The sequence below is a fragment of the Carassius auratus genome, chromosome 1 (genome assembly GCF_003368295.1).
Source record: "Carassius auratus strain Wakin chromosome 1, ASM336829v1, whole genome shotgun sequence".
Classification (NCBI taxonomy): Eukaryota; Metazoa; Chordata; class Actinopteri; order Cypriniformes; family Cyprinidae; genus Carassius; species Carassius auratus.
Window position 1 is genome coordinate 34,213,229 of NC_039243.1, and position 14,998 is coordinate 34,228,226.

Below are 14,998 nucleotides of genomic sequence, written 5' to 3' on the forward strand. Positions count from 1 at the left end.
CTGTGTGTGTGATACGCCTCGCTGACTGGAAGTACAGTTGGAGGATGAACACACACATCCCTGGCGTGCCAGCGTGGAGATGTGAGCGCTTGGTCAATGCTATTAAAAGCTTCACACGCCAAAAATGGCAACACACCAAAGACAACAACATGGAGATCACCACAGCTGGACGTTTGCTTTCAGATCTAGCATCATTATTATTAGAACTGAAATGATATAAAGTGGTAATAATAATTCCATAGCAATTTACTGTAATGTAGATAGTGGTTTTGACCTCTGACCTCCAGTTGGAAAGGAATAAAAATAAACTAGGTGCAGTCTGATCAGAATCTGATTTTGAGGTAAAAGGGGAAATGTTCAGTCGGTGTTGTGGAGCATCACCTGCTGGCTGTCAAACAAAACACACTCCACAGCGCCATTAAACAGGTTTTATTGTAGCTGCACAATTCATTCTCAATACAAGCCTGTGACTGATTCAGATGAGTCCATGAAGATTCATGCTCAAGAGGAGCTCAACAAATAAACACTCCAGCACTTTCAGAAATATCCAGACACACACACACACACAACTTCATGAGCTTTAGTGACTGCTTCAGTATTCATGGAAAGACCTTCAGGACTCATGAAGCGTTCAGAGAGTCACATGACAGACAGATGACAAACTGGAACAAATGAACCATTCAGTCTGTTTTTTATTTTCAATTTTCTTTCATTTAATTAGTCAAACCTAACATCAATTGAAGGCTAAAGTTTGTTGTAGGACATTAAACAACCATCAGAACATTTCACATTATGAACAGAAAACATTTGTTTTGCAATTAATGCAGTTTCAAAGAAAAAAAAAAAACAACAACTCACGTTTAATACTTTACATCAACTTGACATCCACTGGACTTCAGATAATTTTTCATAAATACATTATGCTAAGAACAAAATACCAAAATAGTTTATTTTTTATTTTTTTTATTGCAGATATTTTTAAAAGGGTGAATAGAGCAATGCATGGCTTGAAACTGAGAATCACACAGGAGTCATAGCAGCAGGCAATGAGGTCAGATCAACCTCGGAGAAGAAGAATTACATACTGTACATGAAATAAATCAATACAACTAAGAGCTGGCATTCAGGAATAACACAACTGAAGGGCACTCGAAACGCTTTCATTGCTTACTTCCAATGTGCAAACCCCACAACAGAGCGATGCTTTGTGCTGCTAGGTTCGGTCAGAAGAACTGGTCATGCACGAGACTTAGTGGGATAAATCCACCAGGATATCGACATAGTTGACAGGGAAGAAGCCAGAGTGCCCACTGACCGTTCCTTCATACCAGTTGTCGTCAATCTTGCTCGTTAAGGAGATGACGTCTCCTTCCTTGAAGGCCAGCTCACCCTCGTTTTCAGGGTTGAAATCATACAGCGCGCGACAGCAAGGCTGGTCCATCGGAGCTGAAACAGGACAAAAGAAGAGATGTTCACAGCAGAACAGGAAATGAAATCCTCCTCTGCAAGGATTTAACTCCATCACTGGTCACCTGGAGATCTGGACGGGGCGATGCTGCCGTTGTGATTCTCACTGAAGTCCACCGAGGTGCGAGGTTTGGGGACATACTCTCTTCTCGGCTTACAAGACGTCTCTCTCATTCTGCAAAGATACATACATACATCATTTAAGATAATTGGCTGATGAATGTATATTCTAAATGAAAGATGAATTAATTCTCACAGAACACATGTAATAGAAGTCATTTTTGCTCAGGAAATGCCCTTGTTCTGAGGAAGTCTAATGAAAAGCATGCTTTAGCCGAGTATTGTTCTGGTCTTGTCCTGAACTCTTTTAACTTCACACGTCTTAAAAACCTGACAATGTGAATCAGCACTCGAGCACAGACATTATCAGTTTGCATAAGCAATAACATGATAGTGAAATGCACATAGTACATACTTTTAGCTTTTTAAGAATTGTATGTTTTAGTCAGAAGGGTGATCTGGCACAGACCTGTCCTCTAGTTTGCTGGAGAGCTGCTGGAGGATCTCTGCCGCCTGTCTGTGGTAGTTGACCTGAGCTTGGACCAGAGCTGAAAGCTGACTCACCTGTTCAATCTGCAGAAACACCGCTAGAACATCAACAACTAGCACACATGAACACAAGCTGATCGTAGATGTTCATATTTACAGCTAATGTGTGGAGTGCTGCAGGTTTAATCTGAAGATACTGGTGAGAAAGACAGATCAAGTGCAGTGAAACTCTACGGAGGGATGAAATGGATGGAGAACAGCTGAGGGATCTTACATCGCTCTCCAGAAGGTTAAACATGCTCTGTTCGGCGATCTCCTTCGAGTCATCAAACTTCTCCAAGGCCTGCTTGAGCTCATCTTCTGTGACCTTTCCCTGCCTCTTCTTCTTATAGTCAAAGTCCAGCCGTCGTCCCTGCAGCTTCTTCAGGTGATGCTGTCACAACACACAGAAAGATCTCGGATTTACTCGTTTTTAACAGCCCCTCCGTCATCCATCACTCAACTCACGATCCATACTGAAATGATCAGTGACGCCAACGGCTGCCCTCGAGTGGAAATAAGCACAATGAATGCTAAGCCAAGACATGATCTCATTTAAACAGCATTCAGCGCCATCTCAGAGCATTTAGTGAAGACGACGGAAAAGAAACAGAACTGAATTTCCTCTAAACAGGTCACAAGAGCATGCATTTTAAGAGTTTCTTGTTAAGTGCACTAGTTTCTGGAGGCTTTCCATGTAGGAATACATCTCACCTGGATTTCTTTCAAGTCTTTATCATGCAAATTCTGCAGGGGGTCGATAAAGTTTTGCTTGACCTCCATGTCCAGAGCATCTTTGACTTCAGCTAGCTCTCGCATCGCTTCTCCAGCATCGATCAGAGCCAGGCCTGCAAAACACAATACATCTCTATAACAGCTCTATATTTTTAAGGGCAACTCATGTACTGAATGAAGCCATTTTAAGTTTATCCATATACTAATGCAAATCCAACATAAATAAAAAAGATCTGGCATTGCTCATGTATTTTGATTTGGTTTCAAATTCTGTAGCAACCAGCAATCAGAGCCATTTCCTGCATACTTCTTCAAAACACTAAGTGCTGGTCAGTGTCTGAACACTTCCAGTATGTTAACATCTGAATCCTTCTGCTGATTGGAGCATCATTTGACATTTGCATACGCTGCAACCAGTGTGTCACTTTGCACCAATCAGTGATGACGTGATTTGCATATCCTGAAGCTTTGTCTCATGAGTTGATGAGTTTAAAATCCTTTTTTAATTGAATCTGATCACTCAAGCAATTAATGTAATTTAATTGTGTGCAGACAAGCAACGTGCACAAAAGAATGAACCGCTATCATAAGTGCTTGGAATACAGACAGATGATTTGATTATAATGGGAGAACGGGAGTATGCATGGGTTCAGTTCTCTCTTTAAAGCTGCTCTCTCCGTGCAGGCTATAACTGATGCACTCGCTCTCACATCACAGACGGCTTCATTTATTAGAAGCAGGAGCATTCAGATTTATCGTGCTTTGTTGTTCAAGCATCTACATAGTCAAAAGAGTCTGGATTATGTGTCATTGATAACCTTGCAATCATTTCAGCCAGCTGCATTAACCTTTGTGCATTGTTCAAATTCACTACCCTTTCGTTATGTTCAGGATGAAAACATCCACTCAATTAAACTGCAATTAAACTTCAATTTTTTTTGCATAAATCTATTAATCAACCTCAGTCCTGATCAAAACTACCAAATGTTTTTTAAAAATCCAAGATTTTAACTCTTTAATTGCCAAGTTCATAAATTCTGTCACTAATTTGGGGGAAAAACAAACAAAATGACTTATTTTCAATATAAAAGTAATTGTGGCTGGATTTCTTTTTTTACTTTTTAACACAGTCTTGGGCATGTCAAAGATTAGTAACAACATTGGCTTTGATGCATTTTTAGTTTTTGTGCAGCATTAGATTACAATTTTTTCTCCCTCATTTATTGTTGGTGGCTGTTTTTGCCCCATTGACTTCCATTATAACGAGATTTTTTGATTGCACTGTAAACTAAGCAAGCATGAAGTCAAAAGAGCTCGCTGATAAATTGCAGATAAAGCGGATTATTTTGGAATCAGGTATGTTTATAGTGTGTTATGTGTTGGAGAACAGCTCCAAGTCTGTGTTTTCGTACCAAAGCTTGACTCCTCGCTGAGTTCCCGGCCGAACTTCTGCATGGACTCGGCCAGGACGGCTTCGGTCTGCGTGTAGCCAGGGCCTTTATCTCCTCCACGGATTTTAGACATGGAGCTCATCATACTCATTTTGGCACGAGTTGCTAATAAACAAACAAATGAATGAGATTTACTATTACTATTTTACTTGATTATACTATTAAAAATGTTATCATTCTTCACATTTACCTGGATTGGGCTGCAGGTACTCCGTCGTCTTGGTCATCACGTCCATCACTGCTCTTGTGGTGACGTCAACTTTCTATGATACAGTAAAAATGGGAAGTGAAGAATGAATTTTAGGGAAGAATTAAATACTGAACATGTTTCTCACAGACCCCAGTAGCTCCCATTCCTTCTCTCATCCATCCATCCATCCATCCATCCCACTGTACAACTATCATTATAAATACACACTCAATATATTCTCACTTAATTGGGTGATGCTAAACTAGAATTATATTTCTTCAGATGATCTTTCAAAAGCACAAACTTATAATAAATATTTAATATCTCTCTTGCTGCAGGAAACTTACCTTTTCCATTTCCAAAAAGTCATCATTTAATTTGGTTCCCTCTGCCCCTCCGACCTTCTCACTAACTTTCTGCAAAATAAGACAATGCAGTTTTATGGGCTTTTTTCCCCTTTCAAATTAATTTACTTCCGTCTATAGATTAAAAACTCCTGTTCTGTAAAACCTACACATAACATCCCATCCCAACACAGATTTAACCCAAACACAGCTTTAACTTGTATACACTGATGCAATATACTGCATTTAATAAATAATCACATTAAGATGGAGCTGAAGTCTGCAGTCTCTCATTCAGGTCACTGTAGATTATTTATTCATAAGAAATCCTTTTTATTATTTGGAGTGTTTCTCAAACCTTCCTCTGGAGTATCCTTACACACATTTGGGATGATTCCCTCACCTGACGCACCCATTTCAGGCTTTAAAGTCTCTGCTAGTGAGCTGATGAGTTGAATTAGGGAGCCATACAAAATGTGTAGATTGTAGGGTTGGGAAACACTGTTCTATCAGTAGAACAGTGAAACCTTGGCATGAACACACCTTGGGACACAAATCAACAAGGGGAAAAAGCAATCATGTTGGTCAGAGGTAGCTCCCTGAATGGGTGAAATGGCCAATACAGTATATGAGCAAAAAGAAAGTTATGTTTTGTAACAAGTCGACCGATTATCGGCACCGATATTAAGCTCTTTTATGGTTATTTAGAAGCATTTAAAGAAAGTTTTTGTCAGAGCCCTTGTTATTCATCCTTTATATATATATATATATTGGTTGATAATATCGGTTATCGGTCTAATTGATCTGTAATAATCAATATCGGCCCTGAAGCCACATATCGGTCGAACCCTAGTAACAGCACTCAGTAGTGAATCAAATACTCATCTAAATTTGAAACTCGAACATTTCAAAAGACATGAGCACAAGTCCAAGTCTGAAATCCTTTCTGGATTTAATAGGACAATTAATTTTATATAAACATACTTTATTATTTTAAGACTTTAATACAATGCATTATTCTTTCTACTGAAAAATTAGTTAGACTCAAATCTCTGTCTCTGCAATAAAATATGATCTTTTAAGGCAGAAAAGAAGAATTCTACTGGCACAATAGACAAGCACTAAGAAGGTTGCACTGCTTCTCGCCATAAATACAGTGCAGAACAAGATCAGGTGTGTAGCACTACATGTAACTAATGTATGAAAAACACACATCTACAGGTGCATCTCAATAAATTAGTGTCGTGGAAAAGGTCTTTATTTCAGTAATTCATCTCAAATTGTAAAACTTGTGTATTAAATATATTCAGTGCACACAGACTGAAGTAGTTTAAGTCTTTGGTTCTTTTAATTGTGATGATTTTGGCTCACGTAAAAAAAAACACTAGTAACACGATAAACATGTTTCACAATTTGAATTGAATTACTGAAATAAATGAACTCAAATTTATTGAGATGCACCTGTATATCTAACAGTGCTTCAGTCCAGAGCATTACACATCCAGTCATTTTCTTTCTGAAGCCGTGCGCTTCTACAAACACATTAAGTCAAATAAAAGTCTGCCAAAGGCTCATCTGTGCCACAGGCTTTACTCTCGCTCGAGACTGAGCTGTCACCGTGTTAAGAAGATCTGAGGGCAAAGACACTAAAGAGCTCATGGGACAGGAACAAGATGTCTGCCAAGGATCAGGGTTAAGAAAAACTCAAAATTAGCCAATTTAGTAGAGAGGATCAACGAGGAGTCTCTTCAACACCAATGAGATACTACACATCTCACTGCAATCTGAACACTTAAGACATAGTACTTCATCAGGATGTAATGGTAATGAGAAACGCCTGAAGGGACCTAAAGTCAAAGGGTCGGGGAAATCAGAGACTCAGAGAGTCAATATGAGCGATGAATGAGAGGAAGTAGTTCCAGAGTCATGTACGAAGGACAGAACTTAAAGTAGGTGCATTGAGTTGGGTTTTGAAATGCTTTATTTGACTGATGTGTGTAATATAAATGCTCACGATGAATGTGGATATAAAGTAGATTAACAGTTACATGACAGGCTTACAGTGCACAGCTCGCATAAAAATGACATCAACAACAGCATAATAATATTCATTACACATGAAGTGAATGAAATATTACGCAATTAACGAACAGTTCACTTTAACTACAAACAACTTAAATCAGATTGATTTCTAAACGATATAAAAGCATCTTCTAATATAAAAGATGATCGTTCATTTGGGTGAACCTGTCGATTAATTTCCCAGTGATCTGACAGTTCAATAATGAATGAATGAATTCAATTCAGCGAGGGGTTTAATCTCTGATGATCCGCAGCATTTCATTAAAACGAAATGAACAGAAATCAAGATACAGTTTCATGACAGAACTAAACCAGTCTCGTATTTAAGATGATTACTGGCCTACATCTCCCAATTCATCATTAATCTTAGTCTGGGGTTAAAGGAATGAAAATGAACATTGGTTAAGGAAATAAAATGCAATTTTTTGTTTTCATTCAAAGGTTATTTGATAAAGGTTGATTATTAAGTAGAAATACAGAAATGCTCCTACAGCTGTACAGTACACTTCATCTGAATCAACCTGAACAATCTTATTCCAGAAAGTTCTAATGTGCTGGGAGTTATTAAATAATATATGTTCCAGCATCTATGTTCAATTATTAATAAACTTTATTTAGCAGCTTAAACTTTATGGATGACTTTGCACAGTAAAAAAGGCTCAAGGGAAAGAGCAAAAACGAGCAATAAACCCCTGCTTCACAGTATTAAACAGAACAATAGTGTGTCAATAATCCATATTTCCGAAATGGAGAAAAGAAGAGAGATGCAGATCTACATATATACATGTATAAGCTCAAAGGGTTAAATCAAGGCTTGCTAAAGGAATCCGATCAACCTTGTTACCTGAAAGGAAGAGTTGTGCTACTGACTAGATGTACATCAGTCACATGAAACCCAATGTGACAGCAGCACACGGAGAAGAGAACCCCCCCCCCCCCGGCCTCCTGGATTACAGCCACCGAAGATTAAAGAGAGAGCTGGGCGAATGAAGGAGGTTAGGGGAGGATGTGCTGCCTTGATTTGTGACTGTCAGCAGGACAGAGAGGGATTGGGCTCCTATCATTGTGTGTGTGTGTGTGTGTGTGTGTGTGTGATTAAGAGCAGCTGAGAAAGCTCATGCATAAAGATGGCTAGAGGAGACATGTGCCTTTCTCCCCTGAACTGAGAGGGAATGGCTCTTATGTGCTCACTAATAATAATAATAATAATAATAACAACAATAATAATAATAATAATAAAGCTAGCACTTTTTTAAGGACTGATTCTCACTATTAACTAGTTATTTAATCATATGCAGATTACTAGCATATTGGCGGTTTGTTAGTACTTGTATAGCACATATTAATGAGTAATTCTGGATGAGTATAGTTCAGATCCCTTAATCCTACACTTAACAATTATTAATAAGAAACACATTTACTGAGGCAAAAGTCAGAGTTAACAGTTAATAGTGGGAGTTGAACCACAAACTAAAGTGTGACCAATAAGGGTAATAATAATTACTTTTGATTAATTAATTAGATTTTTAGTATCTCAAAACCCTTTAAACCCTTCAAATGTTATGAAATTAAAAAAAACAATCAAGATTTTTAAAAGTATGTAATGTCACACACCAAAAACAGTGCATCTTTCTTTCTAAGAATACAGTATTGGATGAACCATAACATTGATAAAAGAACCAAGGACATGTGTCTGAGTGGATCCTGTGTGATTGTGATGCTGTGGGAAACAGAACTGATTCTCAAACCTCACACAGCTCTCACATAACATCAGGACAACCATCAGACTACATCACAAACTATCCCTGATCAGACCTGTTTCCATTGGAAAGTGTGAGGAAGAAATATCAAAACATTACATTAATGAATAATGCATTAGTCCATAGGGTCTCCATCAAGACAACAGAGAAAGGGGAGCCAGATTTTGTAAAACTGTTCATATTTGCATCTGATTAGTTCCCAGTGTAAAGTAGAAATCATCTCTCCAAGCCATACATTGACAGTAGAGCCTCCTTTCCTTCCAGAACAACTATATTCACTTCTTGGCTGTGATTAAACTGTGTGCAAGCTGCTGATAATGGATGCATTCAGAGACTGGTCTGAGGAGTCTTGAGTAATACTTACACGAACGCTTGACAGACTCAAGAAAATTACAACTTCTCTCAGAATTGGCTTTTTTACGAGCTTGCATTTATTCATTTATTCACTTTAAAGTTGTTTTTGCAAAGACACACAAAGGCGGCTCATAAAAGTCAATTTCAGTCTTTTTTGGTGTTACAGTATTTTTGTTGTTGTTGTTAATAAAATCCAATAATGGACCACGACCACAAACAACAAAAACAACAGGACTGCCACAATAATATTCATACATCTATTCATATGGATTAAAGCACTTTCAAACTAACAAATGATCAACAACATCCACAACAGCTTTCCTTCTCTTCCCTTGGACTTTCTGCCAATCTGGAGATCAAGTCCTGAAGTTCAAGTTCAGCTGTTGAACACTAGAAAAACATGCTTTGAGCAGAAACCCCTGCTGCTTTCACATCTGTCCACGCAGAGACGCTCAGGAACACGGCACAGCTCACCTGTTTCATCATAGGTAGACATCAGGAATACTGATATATCAGCAATAACGGTGAACATAATTCTGATGCTGATGCATACAGATGCTGCCAACACACTAATGCTAAATTCACAGAATCCAACTTTACAGTAGTTTTGAATCCTATAGCATTGTTTAATATTGTTGAATGTCAGGCAGCTTTACAACTCACACAATCTTATATCTGCTGCAGTGGCAGTGGTTTCAACCTTCTTCCTGGATCATTTAGGTTTTTTAATGAATCAAACACCTGATTTAGTTTATCATGAACAGGTTTGAGTAGAGGGATGCTGAGCGCTTTCAATTATTCCTGTCAAATCTTTCCTGCGCAAACACTCAGCATTCAGTGTTCATTTCTGTATTAATGCAAAGTGAAGCTTCAGGCGAGGACACTAGATGGACATAACAGAGCTGAGAGCACGCTTAACCAGCGATCAAATCTGCTGTTATGCTCTATTAATTGAAAATAAAAAAATAATAATTACACACAGAAGAACACGGTGTTCATGCTGAAGATGCGCAGGACTCACTGCAGCAAACCCGTGTGACGCTGTCTCTTCTTACCTGAGTGGCTTTGTGGAACTGCTTCTTCAGTCCCGCGACAGACATGGTTCCGAGCGGACTCTGTCCTAACGCCTGGCCGTGATGGAGGAGCTGGGGACCCGAGCAGAGCAGAGATAAACGCGTGTACGCTGCGGGGAATCACCGCGCGTTTAGGCTGATTACAGCAGATGATGATGACGCGCTGCTGACGTCACGCGCCTCCACAGATTACAGCAGCAAAGCCCCTCCAGGCCAGGGTAGAGGAGAACCTCTATCTCTCTCTCTCTCTCTCCCTCTCTCTCTCTCAGTCAGACGTTAGGGATCAGTCTGATATTTCATGTTTTTTTTTGTTTTTTTTACAGGAGTTTCTTCTGCTCACCAAGCCTGCATTTATTTGTTCAGTAATACAGCAAAAACAGTAATATTGTGAAATATTTTTACTATTTAAAAGAACTGCCTTCAATTTGAATATATTGTAAAATCTAATTTCAAAGCTGATTTTTCTTCAGTGTCACATGATCTTCAGAAATCATTGTGATATGTTGATTTATTATCAGTGTTATAACTGTTCTGCTGCTTCAGATTGTTTTGGAGCCTGTGATATTTTTCTCAGGATTATTTGATGAATAAGAAGTTAAAATTAGGAGCACTTATTTAAAATATAAATCTTTTCTAACAATATACACTAGAGCCCTGCATTTCAGCCACGACTTTTTTAAACGCCTCGGGCCGGGCTTCAGGATAATCTTTTACCCCCCCCCCCCCCCAAAAAAAAACAAAACAAAAACAAGAAAAAACAAAACAAAAAAAAAGTGCGCTGGTGTAAACTACAGGAGCCCGTGGTGTCGTGACTGTCACGACTCACGAGCGACTGACGGTGTTCAGCAGCAGCAGCAGTGTGGTGCATGAGGTCAGCAGCTAAACAGTTCTGTGTTCAAACTCTTAAGAGATAGTTGAATTATTTATTAATGTTTTCTGTGTCTGTGCATCAAGCATGAAGTTGTCGATCCTGACTCGTCATCTCTTCATTAGACGCAGTTACGAATGATTACTCTTATCTTTATGAGCTGATCTTTATGAAATGACTGTTTTTCCACAAAAAAAAAAAAAAAAAAAACTATTGTACAACGGCGTTATAGTGCCACAATGAAAAAAAAAAATCTAAGATTAAGAGATTAAATTATTTTGACTTTATTCTCGTAATATTTCGACTTTATTCTCGTAATATTTCGACTTTATTCTCGAAATATAAAGAGAATAAAGAATAAAGTCGAAATATTACAAGAATAAAGTTGAAATACTTTGAGAATAAAGTCCACATATTTCGAGAGTAAAGTCGTAAAACTATGAGAATAAAATCGAAATATTACAAGAATAAAGTCGTAAAATTACCAGAATAAAATCGAAATATTACAAGAATAAAAACGTATAACTACGAGAATAAATTCGAAATATTACAAGAATAAAGTCGTAAAACGACAAGAGTAAAGTAGAAATATTACAAGAATAAAATCGAAATATTACAAGAATAAAATCGAAATATTACAAGAATAAAATCGAAATATTACAAGAATAAAGTCAAAATATTACAAGAATAAAGTCGTAATATTACAAGAATAAAGTCGTAAAACTACAAGAACAAAGTCAAAATATTACAAGAGTAAAGTCGAAATACTTCGAGAATAAAGTCCACATATTTCGAGAATAAGGTCGTAATACTACGAGAATAAAGTCCACATATTTCGAGATTATAACGACATAAAACTATGAGAATAAAGTCGAAATATTACAAGAATAAAAACGTAAAACTATGAGAATAAAGTTGAAATATTACAAGAATGAAGTCAAAATACTTCGAGAATAAAGTAAAAATACTGAGAGAATAAAGTTGAAATATTACAAGAATAAAGTCATAAAACTACGAGAACAAAGTAAAAATATTACAAGAATAAAGTCAAAATACTTCGAGAATAAAGTAAAAATACTACAAGAATAAAGTTGAAATATTACATGAATAAAGTCATAAAACTACGAGAATAAAGTCACAATATTACAAGAATAAAGTCGTAAAACTACAAGAATAAAATCAAAATATTACAAGAATAAAGTCGTAAAACTACAAGAATAAAATCAAAATATTACAAGAATAAAGTCGTAAAACTACGATAACAAAGTCAAAATATTACAAGAATAAAGTCAAAATACTTCGAGAATGAAGTAAAAATACTTCAAGAATAAAGTCAAAATACTTCGAGAATAAGGTCCACATATTTCGAGAATAAAGTCGTAAAACTACGAGAATAAAGTCGCAATATTACAAGAATAAAGTCGTAAAACTACAAGAATAATGCAGAAATATTACAAGAATAAAGTCGTAAAACTATGAGAATAAAATCAAAATATTACAAGAATAAAGTCGTAAAATTACGATAACAAAGTCAAAATATTACAAGAATAAAGTCAAAATACTTCGAGAATGAAGTAAAAATACTTCAAGAATAAAGTCAAAATACTTCGAGAATAAGGTCCACATATTTCGAGAATAAAGTCGTAAAACTACGAGAATAAAGTCGCAATATTACAAGAATAAAGTCGTAAAACTACAAGAATAAAATCGAAATCTTACAAGAATAAAGTCGTAAAACTACAAGAATAATGCAGAAATATTACAAGAAAAAAACGTAAAACAACAAGAATAAAGTCAAGATATTACAAGAATAAAGTCCAAATACTTCGAGAATAAAGCAAAAATACTACGAGAATAAAGTCGAAATATTACAAGGATAAAGTCGTAAAACTACGAGAATAAAGTCAAAATATTACAAAAAATAAAAACGTAAAACTACGAGAATAAAGTCGAAATATTACAAGAATAAAGTCGTAAAACTACAAGAATAAAATCGAAATATTACAAAAATAAAGTCGTAAACTACGAGAATAATGTCAAAATATTATGAGAATAAAGTCGTAATACTTCGAGAATAAAGTCCACATATTTCGAGAATAAAGTCATAAAACTATGAGAATAAAGTCAAATATTATGAGAATAAAGTCGTAATACTTTGAGAATAAAGTCCACATATTTTGAGAATAAAGTCTTAAAACTATGAGAATAAAGTCAAATATTATTAGAATAAAGTCGTAATACTACAAGAATAAAGTCGAAATATTATGAGAATAAAGTCGTAATACTACAATAATAAAGTCCACATATTTCGAGAATAAAGTCATAAAACTACGAGAATAGTCTAAATGTTTCGAGGCACCAGGCACCCAATAGCAATAAGATTTGTGCTTTTGATAGACCTACTTTTAATGTCTCAGCTTTCAAGATCAGTTTTATAGCAAAACACAAATTATGTGTCTTATAACAATGTTTTTTCAAACTCTTTAATGATCAGATCGCTATATTTATGAGAAACAATTCATTAAATTAAACTGTTTTCTTTGTGAAAATTGCATAGGCTTTGTGAAATTTGTTTTCGTGATATTTCGACTTTATTCTAGAAACAGATCGACTTTAATCTTGTAATATTTCAACATTTATTTTTGTGAGGATCAGTTCTAATTATCTTTCTTCTGGTCTGTTTGTCTCAATACTTTTCAAACACATGTCTTCACTGCCACCAAGTCTCTCTCAGTGTCTATATTAGTGTAAAGGTTTTCTACATCCTCCCTATCCTGGACCGTCTGTACAAAGTGATGAGTGTCTTTTAAACAGCATGCTTTATAGAAAGCAGATTCAAATAAACGTCAATCCTCTTAGCTAATCTGAGAAAGGCCATGCCTGATCTTTAAGTAGCCTACAAACCCGATTCCAAAAAAGTTGGGACACTGTTAAAATTGTGAATAAAAACAGAATGCAGTGATGTGGAAGTTTCAATATTTTATTCAGAATACAACATAGATGACGTATCAAATGTTTAAACTGAGAAAATGTATAATTTTAAGGGAAAATCAAGTTGATTTAAAATTTCATGACATCAACATATCTCTAAAAAGTTGGGACAAGGCCATGTTTATCACTGTGTGGCATCCCCTCTTCTTTTTATAACAGTCTGCAAACGTCTGGGAACTGAGGAGACAAGGTGCTCAAGTTTAGGAATAGGAATGTTGTCCCATTCTTGTCTAATACAGGCTTCTAGTTGCTCAACTGTCTCAGGTCTTCTTTGTCTCTTCTTTATGATGCACCACATGTTTTCTATGGGTGAAAGATCTGGACTGCAGGCTGGTCATTTCAGACCCGGATCCTTCTTCTACACAGCCATGATGTTGTAATTGATGCAGTATGTGGTCTGGCATTGTCATGATGGAAAATGCAAGGTCTTCCCTGAAAGAGACGATGTCTGGATGGGAGCATATGTTGTTCTAGAACATGGTTATACCTTTCAGCATTGATGGTGTTCATCTTTCCAGATGTGTAAGCTGCCCATGCCACACACTCATGCAACACCATACCATCAGAGATGCAGCTTCTGAACTGAGCAACGATAACAACTTGAGTCGTCCTTGTCCTCTTTAGTCTGGATGACATGGGCGTCCCAGTTTTCCAAAAAGGACTTCACATTTTGGTTCGTCTGACCACAGAACAGTTTTGCACTTTGCCACAGTCCATTTTAATTGAGCCTTGGCCCAGAGAAAACACCTGCGCTTCTGGATCATGTTTAGATATGGCTTCTTTCTTGACCTATAGAGTTTAAGCTGGTAACGGTGCATGGCTCGGTGGATTGTGTTCACTGACAGTGTTTTCTGGAAGTATTCCTGAACCCATGATGTGATTTCCATTACAGTATCATTCCTGTATGTGATGCAGTGCTGTCTAAGAGCTGAAGATCATGGGCATCCAGGATGGTTTTCCAGCCTTGACCCTTACACACAGAGATTGTTCCAGATTCTCTGAATCTTTGGATGATATTATGCACTGTAGATGATGATAACTTCAAAGTCTCTGCAATTTTTCTCTGAAAAACTCCTTTCTGATATTGCTCCACTA

At 36.7% G+C, this 14,998-nt stretch overlaps 1 protein-coding gene across 1 annotated transcript; it reads right to left on the reverse strand.

The window, feature by feature from the left end:
- Positions 1-1,228: 1,228 nt before the first annotated feature.
- On the reverse strand, positions 1,229-10,197 carry LOC113105721 (endophilin-A1-like). Its single transcript, XM_026267011.1, has 9 exons — positions 10,027-10,197; positions 4,779-4,847; positions 4,432-4,504; positions 4,203-4,346; positions 2,770-2,903; positions 2,291-2,449; positions 1,997-2,100; positions 1,533-1,642; positions 1,229-1,446 (listed from the first exon to the last, which is right to left on the reverse strand). Exons 1-9 carry the CDS (start codon positions 10,069-10,071, stop codon positions 1,250-1,252), a joined length of 1,035 nt encoding a protein of 344 aa, XP_026122796.1. The 5' UTR covers positions 10,072-10,197; the 3' UTR covers positions 1,229-1,249.
- Between the last annotated feature and the right edge of the window lie 4,801 nt (positions 10,198-14,998).